The sequence below is a fragment of the Motacilla alba genome, chromosome 21, assembly GCF_015832195.1.
Source record: "Motacilla alba alba isolate MOTALB_02 chromosome 21, Motacilla_alba_V1.0_pri, whole genome shotgun sequence".
Classification (NCBI taxonomy): domain Eukaryota; kingdom Metazoa; phylum Chordata; class Aves; order Passeriformes; family Motacillidae; genus Motacilla; species Motacilla alba.
The window spans coordinates 4,416,588-4,431,728 of record NC_052036.1 but is presented as its reverse complement, the minus strand read 5'-3'; the positions used below and the strand labels follow the sequence as shown (position 1 = coordinate 4,431,728).

At 52.9% G+C, this 15,141-nt stretch overlaps 1 protein-coding gene across 5 annotated transcripts in view; it reads left to right on the top strand.

Moving 5' to 3' along the window:
* The window catches only part of KAZN (kazrin, periplakin interacting protein), a 214,320-nt gene that overhangs the window by 192,281 nt on the left and 6,898 nt on the right, over positions 1–15,141 (top strand). For 3 of the 5 annotated variants that reach the window (XM_038159739.1, XM_038159744.1, XM_038159741.1), the window contains one exon: positions 8,983–9,174. In XM_038159739.1, coding sequence (XP_038015667.1) covers positions 8,983–9,174 — 192 coding nt within the window. Of the gene's footprint in view, positions 1–907; positions 1,359–2,626; positions 3,076–8,982; positions 9,175–15,141 lie in introns of those variants that run through there. The other 2 variants (XM_038159743.1, XM_038159742.1) reach the window with 2 other exon arrangements.

Below are 15,141 nucleotides of genomic sequence, written 5' to 3'. Positions count from 1 at the left end.
ATCATGAGATCATCAAGGTTGCAAAAGGTCTCTGAGATCATCCAGTCCAATCAACACTGCCAAGGCCACCACTAACCCATGTCCCCAGGTGCCACATCCACATGTCTGTTAAATCCCTCTGGGACTGGGGACTCCACCACTGCTCTGGGCAGCCTGTGCCAGGGCTGGACAACTTTCTGACCCCAGCTTGACTCTCTGTTGCCAGTCTCTGGTGGGCCCTGCCCTCGGGGGTGGTTGGTTGGGTTTTCTGGAAAAGCTGGGACAGTTTTTGGTGGTGACCACCTGTAGCTTGCTTGCCTCAGAACCATAACCCTGGTGAGACCTCCAAGCCCAGGAAGCTGCAGATGGGACATGTGATACAGGTGGGAGTTACCAAGTTTAGATCAGCCTGCAGAGACCTTCAGAGCCAGGCTTGGGTGGGAAGGGTCTCTCCTGCCCCCGAAGAAGGGTCTTGGCTAGGGAGGGCTGAAGGAGGCTGGCCAGTTTGGCATGAAGGGCCAGACCAATCTGCACTGACACCAGCACTTGTCCCTTTCCCAGCACCAGCAGCAGCAGAATCCACAGGGAACAACTCCAGGGACAGAAACACCTTCCTGGCCTCAGCTTCCACCTGGCTAAGGGCAGGGACCACCACTGGCCACACAGCAATGGCTTGATGCAGTGCAAGGAGAGGAGACCAAGACGAAATGAAATTTAACCACAGCCACAGGGTGACTGCTGCCTGTCACAGGGACACACTCAGAGCCCGGTGGCACCACACAAACCCAGCGAGGCATGAGCCATCTCTGACTTCAGCAGCACCATTTTTCCATGTGCCTTCCAAAGGGATTATTAATCACGAAGGAAGGGGCAGGGGAATCCTCGCGGGTCCGTGGCTGGGTCAAAGAGCAGCCGAGCTCAGCACGGCCGGGTGCGGGGTGTGAGTAACGCTGCCGGGCCACCATTAGTCAGCAGAAGGCAGCTCTGAGCCCAGCCCAGCACTCCTGCTCGCTCGCCGGGCTCCTCTGCCAGGGAGGAGGCTCAAGGGGAGCTCTCGGTGAGCTTCGGGCTTGTGCAATGCCAGTGACGCGCGGAACCTCCTCCCTCGGCTTCGGTTCGGGGCGCTGCAGCTCAGCACCTTGCCGTGCCGTGGCAGGTCACACGGCCACCTTTGCCCCGGGATTACGAGCGGAGCAGGATTGAACCCGCAGGTGCCGCGGTGATTCCCGGCTGCGTGGGGAGGCTCCGGCCGTGGCAGCAGCGGCAGCTGAGCGGGCACGGACGCGCTGCGACTTGACCCGGGGAGGGAGCGGATTGTGCAAACAGGCTGCCATGGGAGGGAGGTGACGCACAGCTTTCCTGGCCTTCCCGGAGCTGAGGTAGGGATGGCAGGGGCCATGTGGCAGTGCCACCCTGGGTTTGCTGCAATGAGAACCGGCGCTTGTTGCACAACAAATCCGACTCCTTCCCCTTCCCCTTGCCGAGCCGCTGGCGAGGAAGCAGCCGGGTAGGGAAGGGGCAATGCCCGCCGGTGCGCTGGGAGGGCAGGAGGGTCACAGCCTGGGGTGGGTGACAACCTGGTTTATTGACCTGGCTGTACAAGGTGGCCATGGGTGCATTCCTTCCTAGCCAGGACAGCTCACTCCTCCCGCAGTTGTATTGTCATCCATTTCCCCAAAACGTCAAAGCCTATGGACACGGGGTGTGCCTCAGTTTCCCCATGCCTGAGATGCTGCTGCTCTAGGGTGGGGGAGCTGGCTTCACGGTGGCTGGCAGAGGCTCGGTACTGTTGTGAAGTGGAATGTGGTGGGGTTTTTGTCTTGGACTGTGTTTTATGAGCTTTGTGCAAGCGCTGCCTTCCTGGGCAGAGCAAGAGGTGTGTGTTTGCAGTGTGCTGGGGCTGCCTCCAGAGCATCCCTGAGCTGGCAGGGCTCATCTAGTGAGGTTAACAGTGTCGAGACAGGCAAAAATTCATAAACTTAAAGGACTTCTGCCCAGTTCTTCATCGCTTTAGCAGGTGAAAAAATTTATAAAGCAGGTCTGCTGTGGAGGGCTTGGAAACAGGCAGCCCAAGCAGCAGGGTGAGGGCAGGTAACAGTGCACCATGTACCATAGGGGACAAAAATATTTGTATTAGGAAAAAATTCCTCACTGAAGTAGGGCTCAAGCACTGGAACAGGCTCCTCAGGGGAAGTGGTGGAGTTGTCATCCCTAGAAGTGTTCAAAAAACAAGCGGATGAGACACTGTGGTTTAGTAGCCATGGTGCTATTTGGTTAAGAGTTGGACTTGATCTTGGAAGTGTTTTCCAACCTTAATGAACCTACGGGAAAGCTATACCAGCATGCTGGGTTTCAGAGAGTTTGGTTGTTCTGTATTTTTATGTGGCTTTCATCACAGAAACGCAGGTGGTCTCTGCATTCTCAACGCGTTTTGCTTTGTCTCTGCTCACGCCATCCCGCATAAAATAAGCAACAACTGCAGTGCGAGAAAAAGCCCTGCACGTGTTTGCCTTGCGAGGACGAGCTGGCCCGAGCCGTGGGGCTGCCAGGAGCTGCCTCGCCACCCTCCTGCCTCAGTTTCCCCCGGCGCTGCCGGCTCCGGCCGAGTATCGCGAGCAGCGGCGGCGACAGAGCCGTGGGGACAAGGCTCCGGCCGCTCGGTGGGTGGCAGCGGCGGGAGCGATGGATGATTCCAGCCGGGAATCATTTCCGCCGCCGGCCGGCCGCGGGTTCCTGCGCGGCCCCGGGGCTCCGGGAGACTCGCGGGGCCCCCGTCCCGCGCAGCTCGGGCCGTGCGGGGCAGAGCCACTCCTCCGAGCCGTGACATCAAGCGACCGGCGAGAGGTCAAATTCCCGGCGCAGGTAGCGCTGCCCGCACTTCCGCGCGGTGCCGGCGAGGAGCCGCCCACCGGGGACCCCCGGGCCCGCCGTGCCCCGCCATGAAGTCGGAGCAGGACGAGAGCAAGGCGGGGACGTGCCGCTGCCCTCAGGGCTCCGCTCCGCGCCCGGCCCATTGTGCGGCTGCCCGGGCACGGCGAGGGGCGGCCGCGGGCGATGCTCCGGGCGCGGCGCTGAGCCCCCGCTCGGCCCACGCAGGTAAGGGGGTCCCCGCAGGCTCCCCGGCAGCGGCCGCAGCCCCGGCTGCACGGCTTCCCCTCGCCCGCTTTGTGCTTGGAGCTCGCTTCCGACTGCGAGAAACGAAACGGCGCCGGGGCCGCGGGGAGGGCGGCGGGGGTGGCCGCGCTGTCCCCGCGCTGAGGGCAGGGCCGAGGGGCTCCCGCGGCGCCGGGAGGGCCGGCGGGCGGCTCCCGGTGCCCCCCGCAGTCCCTCGTGTCCCCCGGAGAGGAGCCGGGAGCTGGCGGAGGGCTCGGAGCCGCCTCTGGGGCTGCCGCGGGGGTCGCAGCCCACAGCCGGTGGCTTTCTGCCGTGTGTGCCTCCACAGCCCCCGGCCGGGCCCCCAAGCCCCTCTGCTCACCCTCCCGCCGGCGTGCACAGGGGTTTAAATGAGGTTTTATTCCTTACATCCCCTGTGAGATGCCCACCAGCATGTGGCCAGGGCAGACCAGAGACTGGGACAGTGCGTGGTGGAAATAAGCTTTATTTCTGGGGTGGGGAATGCCAGGACATGGGGGTAGCTTGGCAAGGATATCCTGCCCCAGCTGAGTGGTGGGACAGGGGTCAGAGTGTGTGGCTGGGGGTCCTGTCCCAGAGCTGTGACCATGTGGGCACGCCGAGGCCAAGCTGTGTAACTCAGGAAATGGTCAGAAATGGTGTTTGCAAGGATTTGCTCTCACTGGGTGAAAGCTTTACCCTGAAATTCTTATGGATTGTCTGTGGCCAGGTATGACAGCTCACTGGAAGCATTGCAGCAGCAGCACAGAGTGGACATAAAAGCTTATTTAAAAGTAAGAGATAGGTGTGCAAAGCCAGAATTCATTTTATTAATCCAGAGGCTCTGCTGAGTGCCCTGGTACCCACCTGGGAGGGAGCAGTGGGTGGTTGACGGCTCCTCTGAGGTCGTGGAGTGCCATGGTGCTGCAGAGACTCTGTACTGAGGGATGTGCCTGGGGTGCACAGCAGGGCTGGGCTGAAGTGGTGATTTACAGATGTCAGGCCCTTGTGCTTATCCCCTTGAGGAGATGATGCTGTGGGGTGGAGAGGGTGCTCGTTTTGAGCCCCTGTGAGTCCAGCGTGGTGCCCAGGTGCCAAAGGAAGAGGTTGGATGTATTGGCTTTGCCCCAGCAAATCCTGGGCAGTGGCAGTAGCTGGGTGCTCTTACAAATGGTTTGGGTTGGAGGGACCTTAAAGCCCATCCAGTCCCACCCCCTGCCATGAGCAGGGACATTTTCCACTGTCCCAGGCTGCTCCAAGCCCTGTCCAGCCTGGCATCAAACACTTCTGGGGATGGGGCAGCCACAGCTTCTCTGGGCACCCTGTGCCAGGGCCTCACCACACTCACAGGGAATATTTTCTTCCTAATATCCCATCTAACTGTGCCCTCTGTCAGTGGGAAGCCATTCCCCTTGGCCTGTCACTTCAAGACCCTTGTCAGAAGTCCCTCTCCAGCTTTCTGCGCCTTTGCAAGAAGGTGGTCCCAAGCTGAGAAGCTGCTTAAAAATCAGAGGGGATGAGATGCTCTTTAAAATACAAACTCAGCTCATCCCTGAGTCTTCAATCTTTATTTTTTTCTAATAAGGTTCTTTATGACCCTTGCATTTCTCATCCTAGGACAGAGGTGTGTGTACATGTATATTTATCCTGCTGATGCTCTGGATAGAAACACCCCCTTGATTTGTGCCCAGCAAAGCAAAAAACCATCTCACCATCAAACTCACCAAAGCAGCACAAAATGCAGCTTTCACCTGAGATACTGATTCACCCACACGAGCCTCGCCGTTTGTTCTGCATCCATTTTTAATATGTCCCCTCCAAAGGCAGAAATGCGTGTACAGCAGTCGTGTCAGCTGAGTTACATGGAGAAAAAAAGGCTTTTAAATGGATGTCTTTAAAGTGATGCCTGTTCCAAGGCCAGTAAAAGGCTTTGCTGCTGCATGGAGGGTTGGTCTGCTGCCCAGAGGAGTCCAAGATGGGATTTGCAGGAGCAGGAGTGGAAACTTCAGCCCCAAATGCTGTCTGGAGATGTTCACCACAATTTAAAAAAAAATAAAATCTCCTTGGTGTTGTCTGTTAACACCCATCAGTGGTTGAAGCATAAAGCATTCAGAATCCAGCAGTGTCGTGGAAGTTTAATGTGATCAACTGAAATATAATTAACAGGCAATTATTTCAGTGGGAACAGTAGTTTTCATCAGTTGATCTGGGAAATGTTTAAATTGCCTTCATTGCATCTCTGCCCACTTGCAGCACGTTTGGAAGGGCTTGGAATGAGTGATGGGGTTTGTTCATGCAAGGCAATATCTCCTTCTCCTCTGGCTGGTCAGGAATTACAGAAAGCACCCAATTCCCCTCCCCTCCCCCCAAAAAAGGTTAAAAAGAGGAGGGAGAATTTAAAAGGGACAAAAATATTGCGGGAAAAGTGCTGTGAAAGCTTTTCACATTGAGGTTGTTGCATTTAGGAGGTGATTCCTAATGGCAATTTTAACTTTGCACCCTGATATAGTGACACTTGCAAGGGTGAACTGCAAAAAAAGCCTTTAAAAATATTCTCTTCTCCTTTTGCATCACGCTGGGGGTTGTGTGGAGTCCCTTGTGAGGGGCACTGAGCCCTGCTAGAGAGGGCTGATGCTCACTGCAAACTCCTCTGCAGCTTCAAGTAGAGGCACAGCTCCGTCCAGCTGATAGGAATCACATGGAAATCCTCCCTCAGCCATATGGATGTGGAAGAAACAGAGGCTGAAATGAGGTTCCTGAATAATTGACCCCATTTTCCCAGCTATTGGAACTTTTCTGCAGTGATCTCTAAGAGCTGCCTGCAAACGGCGCGTTTCGGGTCATTTATTTAGGTACTTAAACTTGGCAGAGCAGCAGGGGTTTTCTCCCCCCTGTTTTGAAATTAAGCTAAAATTTCCCTTTCAAGCTGAGTCTCTAAATGCAAATGATGCCAATAACGTGGGATTTCTCCATAGGACCCTTGTGAGCAGGAGGTGCTGGAGATTTGGGATGGAAGCTTGGAGAAGAGTGATGGAGAGCAGATGCTCCATGCTGGAGAGGGGGGACAAGTGCTTTGAGGGGGAAAATTGGTGTGATTTTGGTGGGCAGAATACCAGAGGAAGCATTGGAGTGATGGAAATCCTGTACATAAGTGTCATTACAGGTGTGTGTCCAGAGAAGCTGTGGCTGCCCCATCCCTGGAAGTTCCAGGCCAGGTTTGATGGGGCTTGGAGCAACCTGGGATAGTGGAAGGTGTCCCTGCCCGTGGAAGGGGTGAAACAAGATGAGCTTTAAGCTCCCTTCCAACCCAAACCAGTTTGTGATCCCATGACATTGGCAGGAGCCCTGAGAGAGAGTTGGAAAGAGGGATTTTCCTATAAAACTCTGGCTGCATGGATTGTGCTTTCCAATTTTGCACACACACACACACACACACATTTATATTTATATATATATATATATATTTAAACCGGATTTGGCTTTGCCATATATATAATAATGTATATGTAGCAAACATAACAATATCTTGCAAACCATAACCCCTTTTTCTACACACACATATATATATGTATATCGTATATATTTATTTATGTCTGTCTCAAATTATATGTCTAAAAAAGCAAGAATTGTGGGTATATGGCTGATCAATAATTCAGGTTCTCCATAGGCTTTGGCTTGCATCCAGCAGCTTGAGGAGCATGGTGCTGCATGTTTCTCTCCAGATTACATCTGTAGCTTCTCATAGATCTCAGATTTTAATCCTTCAGCAGTTTCTGCCTGGATCAGGAGCCGAGTACTAAGTGGGGATGGAATTCCCTTGTTGCCTGTTTTGGAGGAGAGATGCTTTTCCATTTTTTTTAGTGTTTCTAACCGTGAGCAGAGGGGGTCAGTGCATTTTTGGAGAGCTGCACTGGGCAGTGCATTCCAGCACCTTGGGCCATGCCCAAGCACCCCTCTGGTATTCTTTGCTGCAGAATTCCCCCCAGGCTGTCTCGCCTTGGTCTTGTTTCCCCTCTCCCTTTCCCAGATCACTTCCTGCTGTGTGGGGATTTTCTTGGTTCCCACCAAAATGCTGCAATTTGCAGGAATCCATCGGGATCAGTCATCCCCGTGCAAGCTGCCCTGCCTCCATCCTCATCTGCTGGTTCATTTTTTTCCCAGGCATAGCCCTTGGTAAAGTGGCATGTAAGAAAAGGTGAAAATAAGTTATCAGGGGAAAAAAAAAAGGCAGTTTGTTGCAGGCAGGGTATTTTGTGGGGCTGCAGGGGGCTTTCTGTGGCTGGGGAAGGCACTTGGTGGGTTTTGCACACAAAATACTCCACCATGTGTGAGCCCTTCACATCCTCTCAGGGTTCCCAGAGCCTGGAGGGGACACGCTGTGTTTCTTCCATCCCTGGGGAAGATCCTGTTGGCCTTGGCCTCCTCCAGTTCTTGCTTTTTGCACGGATTTCAAGAAAGCACTTCGGGCTGCACCAAACCCCCCAGCCCGGAGCTCGACTGTTCCTCATTAGTGACTTTATTGCTAAATAATTTACAGAATGGGGCCTTGCCAGTTTTCATTGGGGAAGCATTTCAAGTATGTGCAGCAGATTTTCTGCCTTCCTGGCGCAGCTGCCGGGGGGAGCTGCCTCTCCCTGTCCTGCCGCCGGCGTCACCTCCCGCGCCAGAAAGGAAACGGCCCTGCACGTGCAGAGGGACCCCAGGAAGGACAAGGGGAGAAATCCCTGTGTTCCATGTCCAGTTGGTGTCCTCCAGGCTCTCTGCTGCTCGGGAGCACTTGGGGAAAGGACACAAGCACGTTGGTTTGGAGAGGAAGTGCTGGGGTTTAATTTCTGTTTCATTTTTCTGCTAACTGTGACGTGTGTGCTGATGGGGGCATTTTTTTCTCCCCGTGTCCATGATGCCAACCCAAGAGGATGTGGATGTCCCACCCCTGGAAGTGTTCAAGTCCAGGTTGGACATAGAGCAACCTGGTCTAGTGGAAAGTATCCCTGCCTAGGGCAGGGAGTGGGACTGGATGGTCTTTAAGGTGCCTTCCAGTCCAAACCATTCCATCATTCTATGAAATCAATAAGCCAGTTTGGGATGTGAAAGGGCTTTTCTACACCTGTTTTTAAAGGGGAGGGAAAGCAAAGCCAGACTCAGAGGGAGGATTGCAGCAGCACCTGCACAGCCCAAAAGTGTTTTGCAGGATGAGGGTGATGGGTGCAATGTGGAAATAGCAGAAAAGCACTTTATTACACTACACAGTGGGTGCAGCTGTAAGAAAGCAGTGCTGGAGCTTTCCTCCAGTGCCTCATGTGGAGGGGATCCCAGCTGGGTTCTGCCAGCGTGCTCCTGCAGTGTAGCTGCTTGGAATAGTGAGCCGTCACTGGGTGTAAATCTGCAAAATTCAGGATTTGGGACTGTGGATGGAAGCGTCATCTTCCCTTTTCCAGTCTCACAGTGGTTTTGTTGAGTGTGTCGTGAGCATGTGGGTGGCTGGAGGCAGAGCTGAGATGTGTGGGAGCTCAGGAGACTCTGTTGGACCCCCACCCTGTCAGCAAGGGGCTTGGATAGGAAAGTCCTTCTCGGTTTCTTCCTACTATTACTATTACACACTAACATCTATTTTTATTTTTTCAATGCAAACGCCATCACCCAGTGGAGGCTCCCTGCCTCCCTCCTAGTGCCTTCCCATCCATCCATCCATCCATCCATCCATCCATCCATCCATCCATCCATCCATCCATCCAGTCCCAGCTGCTGCAGGTTTGGGCTGTGCAGAGCAGTTTTGCCAGCAGGGAGGGGCCGCCCCTGCAGCGTTTCCCCGGGGTTGGGGTTTGCAGCAGGACCTGGGGCTGGGCTGGAGCTGTCACTCACTTCCTGACATTGTGTCCCTTCTTCCTCCAGCGCTGCTGCGGGAGGAGGTGGCCCAGCTGCAGGAGGAGGTCCACCTGCTCCGGCAAATGAAGGAAATGCTGACCAAGGACCTGGAGGAGACCCACGGCAGCAAGTCCCCGGAGGTGCTCTCGGCCACCGAGCTGAAGGTGCAGCTGGCACAGAAGGAGCAGGAGCTGGCACGTGCCAAGGAGGCTCTGCAGGGTAGGTGTGGGGGTACCAGTTGTGGGTTTCTCTGGGTCTGGATTGAAGGCACTTGAGACAGTAGTTCATGTTCAGACCCAGGTGTTTATTATTTCTTATCAGTGAAACAGTCTCACCACTGGGAGTTCAGCAGCTTTGCATCAGAAGGCACAAAATGGCCAACAATCTCTTGCTCCAAGGTCTTTTAACACTAAACTGTCCAATTAAGAGCTGACACCTGGATTATTTCCCCTTTTAACCCAATAACTGATCCCAAAGAGCCCCAATGTGGGCTTTGCTGCCCAATTACAAAATGCCACCCAAACCCATGGAGAAGGAGGAAGAAGCAGCATGAAGAAGAAACCGAGGATGACACCCTGTGCCCTCCATCTTGCTCCCATCCACAACACACTAAACATCCCAGAACCTCAATTTCTCCCCAAGTGATGCACCTACACTGCTCTCTGTAATCTGTTTCACACTTTTGTGGGTTCCAGTCTATCTTGCAGTCCAGGAAACTTTCTCCATGAATGAGGGTCACAGTCAGTGCTCCCCTGGGGGTCAGGGCACCCCAGAGCAGACAGAGAAATATTCCCAGTGCCCTGGGTTTCCACAGGGAAGGGCTGCACCTCCCTTGGCTGCACCTCTCCCCAGCACCCTCAACTTTCAAAACGTCCATTAATAAGGAAAGGAAAAGCCATCCTTTTCACTTGGACTTTGCAGAGTGCATTCATCAGGTGCTCCTCCTGGGGGTTTGGTGTCCCTGGGACCCCCCTGCTCTCCTGCCCCAGCAGGGGCTGGTGTGGAGCTGGGAAGGACTGGGGTGCAGCAGTGGGCTGGGAAATGGTACGTGAGGGCTGATTGCAGCACTGCAAAGGAATTCCTTCACAGCTGTAGAGTAGAGCCAAGGCAGCAGCTGAAATGCAGCTGGTGATGGGGTTTGGGTTGGATTTGAGCCCCTCAGACTTGCAGGAGGGAAGCTGTGAATTTCCTGGTGACTGCAGCTTTCCTTGTCCCACATGGGGTTACCTCCAGGTGACATTCAGGGTCTCCTCCTTCCTTCATGCCTGCCTTTGGGGGGTTTTGTGGCAGCTGGGACTGTGCTCCCCCTTCCTTACCAGCACAGCAAGCCCTGGGACTGGGATGTGTGCAGCAAAATACAACATTGCAGCTTTTCTGCTCTAAAACCAAGCTGACAATAAATCCAGGCAGGATGGTTTGTTAGCTGGAGCCAGGGGATGATCCTGAGCAGGGAAGGCTCTCACTTGTCAAGCCCTGGCAGCGCCGTGGCTCTAAATATCATCTGAAATCCCCAGCATACCGAGTATAACTTGCACTTGTCAGCTCGTATTTGAGGATTATGAGGAGAAGCTGTCAAAAGTTTTCAGGCTCAGAGGCTGAGCAGCACGTGGGGAGCTGTGGGGCCTCTGAATCTCCCCCTGTTCAGGATGCTGAGATGCTCGGAGGCACGGGGAATTTGGCTGAGTCAGTATTTGGGGGAAAGAACTTCAGGAAATTTTGTTATCACTCTCTGATGTACAAAAACATCCCTATGTATCAGCAACAGCCAAAATAACTCCAAAATCCTGCCTCCCCACACACCACCAGTGCAGCCTCAGGCAGCAGGAAATGCTCTGGGTTTACAGAGCTGTAATTGGAGGAGAAAAACCTTAATTAAGGAATATTTGCTCTGTGTGGATGGGGCAGGGGGGGAAGTGCTGATAAATGGAAAATGCAGAAAAGCTGAACTATTATAATACTAGTTACAAAAAAAATAAGAGTAAGAAGTCATCTCAGAAGCTGCAATGCTTCTGTATGTGCTTCCGTGGAGGATAATCCAGAGAAAAAGTGAGTTTGGCTTGAAAATTGTGAGTATTTAAGGAATATAATGTTGGGGTTTTTATTGGGCTTTTATTTGCCAATATTCAAGCCTCTGAGCTTGGTTTTCCAGGACTTCTCTGCAGGTGTGGTGGCTAGGAAGAGAGAATCTCAGTTGGCACTTGGATGGGCACACAGCAAGAAGCTTTTTTCAATTGATGCTCCTTCCCTGTCCTGCAATATTGAGAAGCTTTTGTGATTTTGGGAAGGTTGTCTGGGTTGGAGGCTCTGGGCAGCAGAGCAGGCTTGGCAGCAGTGACTGAGATGGATAACTTGAAAACGAGATCAGCAGCTGGAGGGGAAAAAATCCTTTTTCCTTTCTGTGAAAAAAGTCCAGAGAGAAACGTAGCCAAAAGTGGAGGCAAAACAGTGCCTGGTGACTGGTTCTGCCAGGGGAGATGGATCTGCTGATGGACACATGGGGAAGTCATGGCTCTGTAGTGAGGAACTGTGGGACAAGGCTGTGCCAGGAGCACAGGGAAACTTGGCCACACTGTCCTGTAGTTTAGGGATCTGTGTCAGTTGTGTCCTGCAGCCAGAGCACCTCCCAAGAGCAGCTCCTCCTCACAGCCTGCATTCCTGCATCCCCAGTCCCACATCCAGCAGCAGTGGCTGCAGCATCCCTGAGCCTGCAGCAGCCCATGGTGGGCCCTGTGGAATGTCATTAGCAGATAAATTATATGGAGATCTGTCACTGTTGCTGGCTCTGAGCCTGGAAGTGCAGTGCAGCTGGTTCAGATGGATCTTGGCTCGCTGGGCCATGCTGCAGAGGGAAGCAGAGAGGGTTTGCTGCTCAGGTTTGCTTTTGGGGGCTCCAGCAGTTTTTAAGAACCTTTATTTTGCACAGCTGCACAGGGTTTGGTTTGTGATAGTCTCCATGGAGGGTGGGTTCACTGTCCCCCTTTGGAGGTGCATTTCCAGCCCTTCTCAACAGTATTTGGCACAGGGATAAAGCTGATAAGCTGTCCTGCATCTTCCCTGTGCTGTGCTAACAAGTCCTTGCTGTGCAGGGTAGGGGCAGGGATCTGGCCCAGCACAGGGTGCTCTGCAAAAGCAACTCCACCACTTCCTATATTTCTGTCAGCATGTGCTTTGTACATCCTTATTCTGCCTTTTTCCTGGGCTAATTCCATCTCTTGCACTTTTTTTATTCCATTAACATCCAATTAAAATCCCATAGTGCTACACCCTACCTCCCTCTCCACTTCTGCCACGGCTGGGACTCTGAATTGTGCTTCCAGCATTAGCACAGTTATTATTTCCCCCATCCTGCCTGGAAAGGTGTGGATGTGGTCTGGATTTCTGGTGTGGAAATCCCTGATGGGAGAAGTTGCAGACAGCTTTATTACTGCTGGTCCTGCTGTGGCCAGGGACTGTGCCCAAGTGCCTGGGGGACTGAGGAGCCTCTTGGCTGGGAGACATCCATGAGCATGTGGGCTAATGGCAGAAACCCCATTTCTGGGAAGGTTTATCCAATATGCTGGAGCTTGCCTGCGGGATTATCACATGGAGAGCAAACCTGGTTTCTGTTTCCTTTTTGATGCCAGCATGGAAACCTCAGGCTGGCTTTCCCTGCTGCTTGGAAAGGCATGAACCAACTTCATGTCTGCTCCACAAATGGGTTGTAGCCTGGTTTTCTCCCTCCCTCACCTTCAGCTCAAAGCTGTGACTCCCCAGGAATAGTATTTGGGCTGGGGAAGCCTCCTGCAGAGATCCACAGCAGCCTCAACTTGCTGCAGTGAGGGGTGGGTAGCAAAGAAATGGGTGGATGGGTGTCCCAGTGGATGGATGATCCAGAAGATGAGGGTTGCATCAGATGGATATCCCAGAAGGATGTGTGACCTGGCAGATGGGTGTCCCAGAAATGGGTGTCCCTCTGGATGGATATCCTGATAGATGGATGTCCTGACTGATGGATGTCCCAGCCATGGACCCAGCCAAGGAAGCCATCTCAACTATAAGGACAAGGATCTCTACAGAAAACCTGTTGTTCTCCTTTGAAGACCAACCTGATGTTTTCAGAAGTGACTGATCAGCTCGTTGACTGCTGGGTCAGGTTTGGAAAGCCCTTGGCTGTTACCAGCTAAACTCCCTCATGGAGAATTGCCTCACCTCACTTTTTCCTGAAATTTGACATTGGGCTCTAATTTCCTGCCTGCTCCATACCTCCACACCCCCAGGAGTGAGTGCTGGCTCTGCCTGACACCCTGGAACGTTGATGTTTTCAACGTCAAGATCTTCCAGCTGGTGACAGCTGCCCTGGGGACTGCACATGGCTCTTTAATTGCAAAGCAAGGAGCAGCACTGCCACCCTGATTTTATGGGTTAGTCATGGTGACAATATTGGATTTCATGGCTGCGAGGAAGAAACAGGAGAAATTAAGTAAATGTTAATGGGACAGGATGGGTTTGCACATTCCTGTTGCACGGGGCATCTCTGGGGTTCCAGCCGTGCTCCCTGAGGATGCCCTTCCCTGCATTAGGAAATAAGTGTGTGATTCAGTAAGTGAGAAAGTCAGGTCTGATTCTGTTCCTGGCATGAAAATTCACATTGTGTGGGGTGAGTGAAGGACTTGGAAGTGGATGGGAGTCATGGGAAGCTGCTCTTTGGAGTTCAGGGGTGTGCTGCATCTTCTGCCAGTGCTCTGTGTGTGTCTGGGCATTGTTGCCTCATCCCAGGAGTGAAACTGGGCAGAGATGCTGCTTCTATGGCTCAAGCAGTAGTTTTTCATCTAATATCACATTATCAAGGTAGTCAGACTAATTATTGCTCATATGTCCTCCAAGGGAGCCTTGGCTGGATGGTGGAGCCTCCACCTCATAGGCACAGGGGTTGGACATCAGTGATCCTTGTGAGTCCTTTCCCCATCAGGATGTTCTGTGTTTGATACCCCCTTCATCTGACACTGTTAATCTCAAAGAGGGAAGGCAGCATTTAGAGCAGCCCCCATCGTGAGGGGAGATGCCTGGGTTGAGGATACAGGAGCTCATTCCCAGCTGGGAGCTGTTGGATGGTGAGATCAGACTGGGGCCATGGGGTGGTGACACTTCCCGTGGTGGCATCGCTGGGTGGTTCCAGCCCTGCTGCTGTCCCAGACAAGGCTGTGCTTCTCCAGAGAAGCAACTGGATTTTGGCTCCTCACGTAGAGCTGGGAATGAAAGGTGCTGAGGGGGTGGATTTTTAATTGTTGGGGCTGCAGGAGGAGCTGGTCCCGTTACGTCTGCGTCCATCATTCTTCTCCCAAAGGACCGAGAGAGGATCGAGTGGCAGGAGGTGGAAGCTCAAATAACACAACAGGACAGGGTGACCTGGTGCAGGTGGGGATGGTGGTGAGAGCTGGGGGGGTTCACCCAGCTCATCCCAACCCATCTCCCCCATCCCTTGATGCCAAGGCTGGTGCTGAGCTGCCAACTCCAAGGGGGGCTGCTGGGTCCCCCCTCTCCTTCTGCCATGTGCTTTGGAGGGGAGGGGACAATTAATAATGCAAGTAAGAGAAGTACTTTCCACTCGTGGTCTGGGTTTAGGATTTCTTGCTTCTTTTCTTGGGTTTATGAAGAGGTCAGAGGTTTGTCCAGAGCCTGCTGTGCCAGTGGGCTGGGGGAGTTTATTTGGACACTTGTGGGGGTTTGGGATATAGAAACCTGGCCCTGGATCATCAGATTAAAGGAAAAAGCCATTTCACCTCCTCAGATGGACACGATAGCCAGCGAAAATCTGCTTTATCCCTCCTTGACTGGCCATGGATTGCAAAGGCTCGTTTTCCCCGGCTGAGTAATTAGCTGGGCTTGTTTGCTAAGGACAAATTAAGCTGCTGCAGCGAGTGGGGCTCGGTCCAGGAGCTGCTGGCAGCCCTCACAGCTCACTTCTGCCTCACTTTTTATTTTTCTCCTGCCTTTTTCAATTAATTTCCTATTAATTTGGCTTGGAATGAAGTTCTCAAATGACTGATAAATCTTCTTTAAGCTTAGGAGCTAATCGTTCTTGGAGGAAGGAGGGTAATAGAGGGAAGCAAAAAAAAAGTGTGTTAATTTCAGCAAATCTCTCAAATATGAAATGCAGTGAATGGTAAATTGTCCTGTTGGGTTAATAGGAAAAAATCTGCTCTTTCA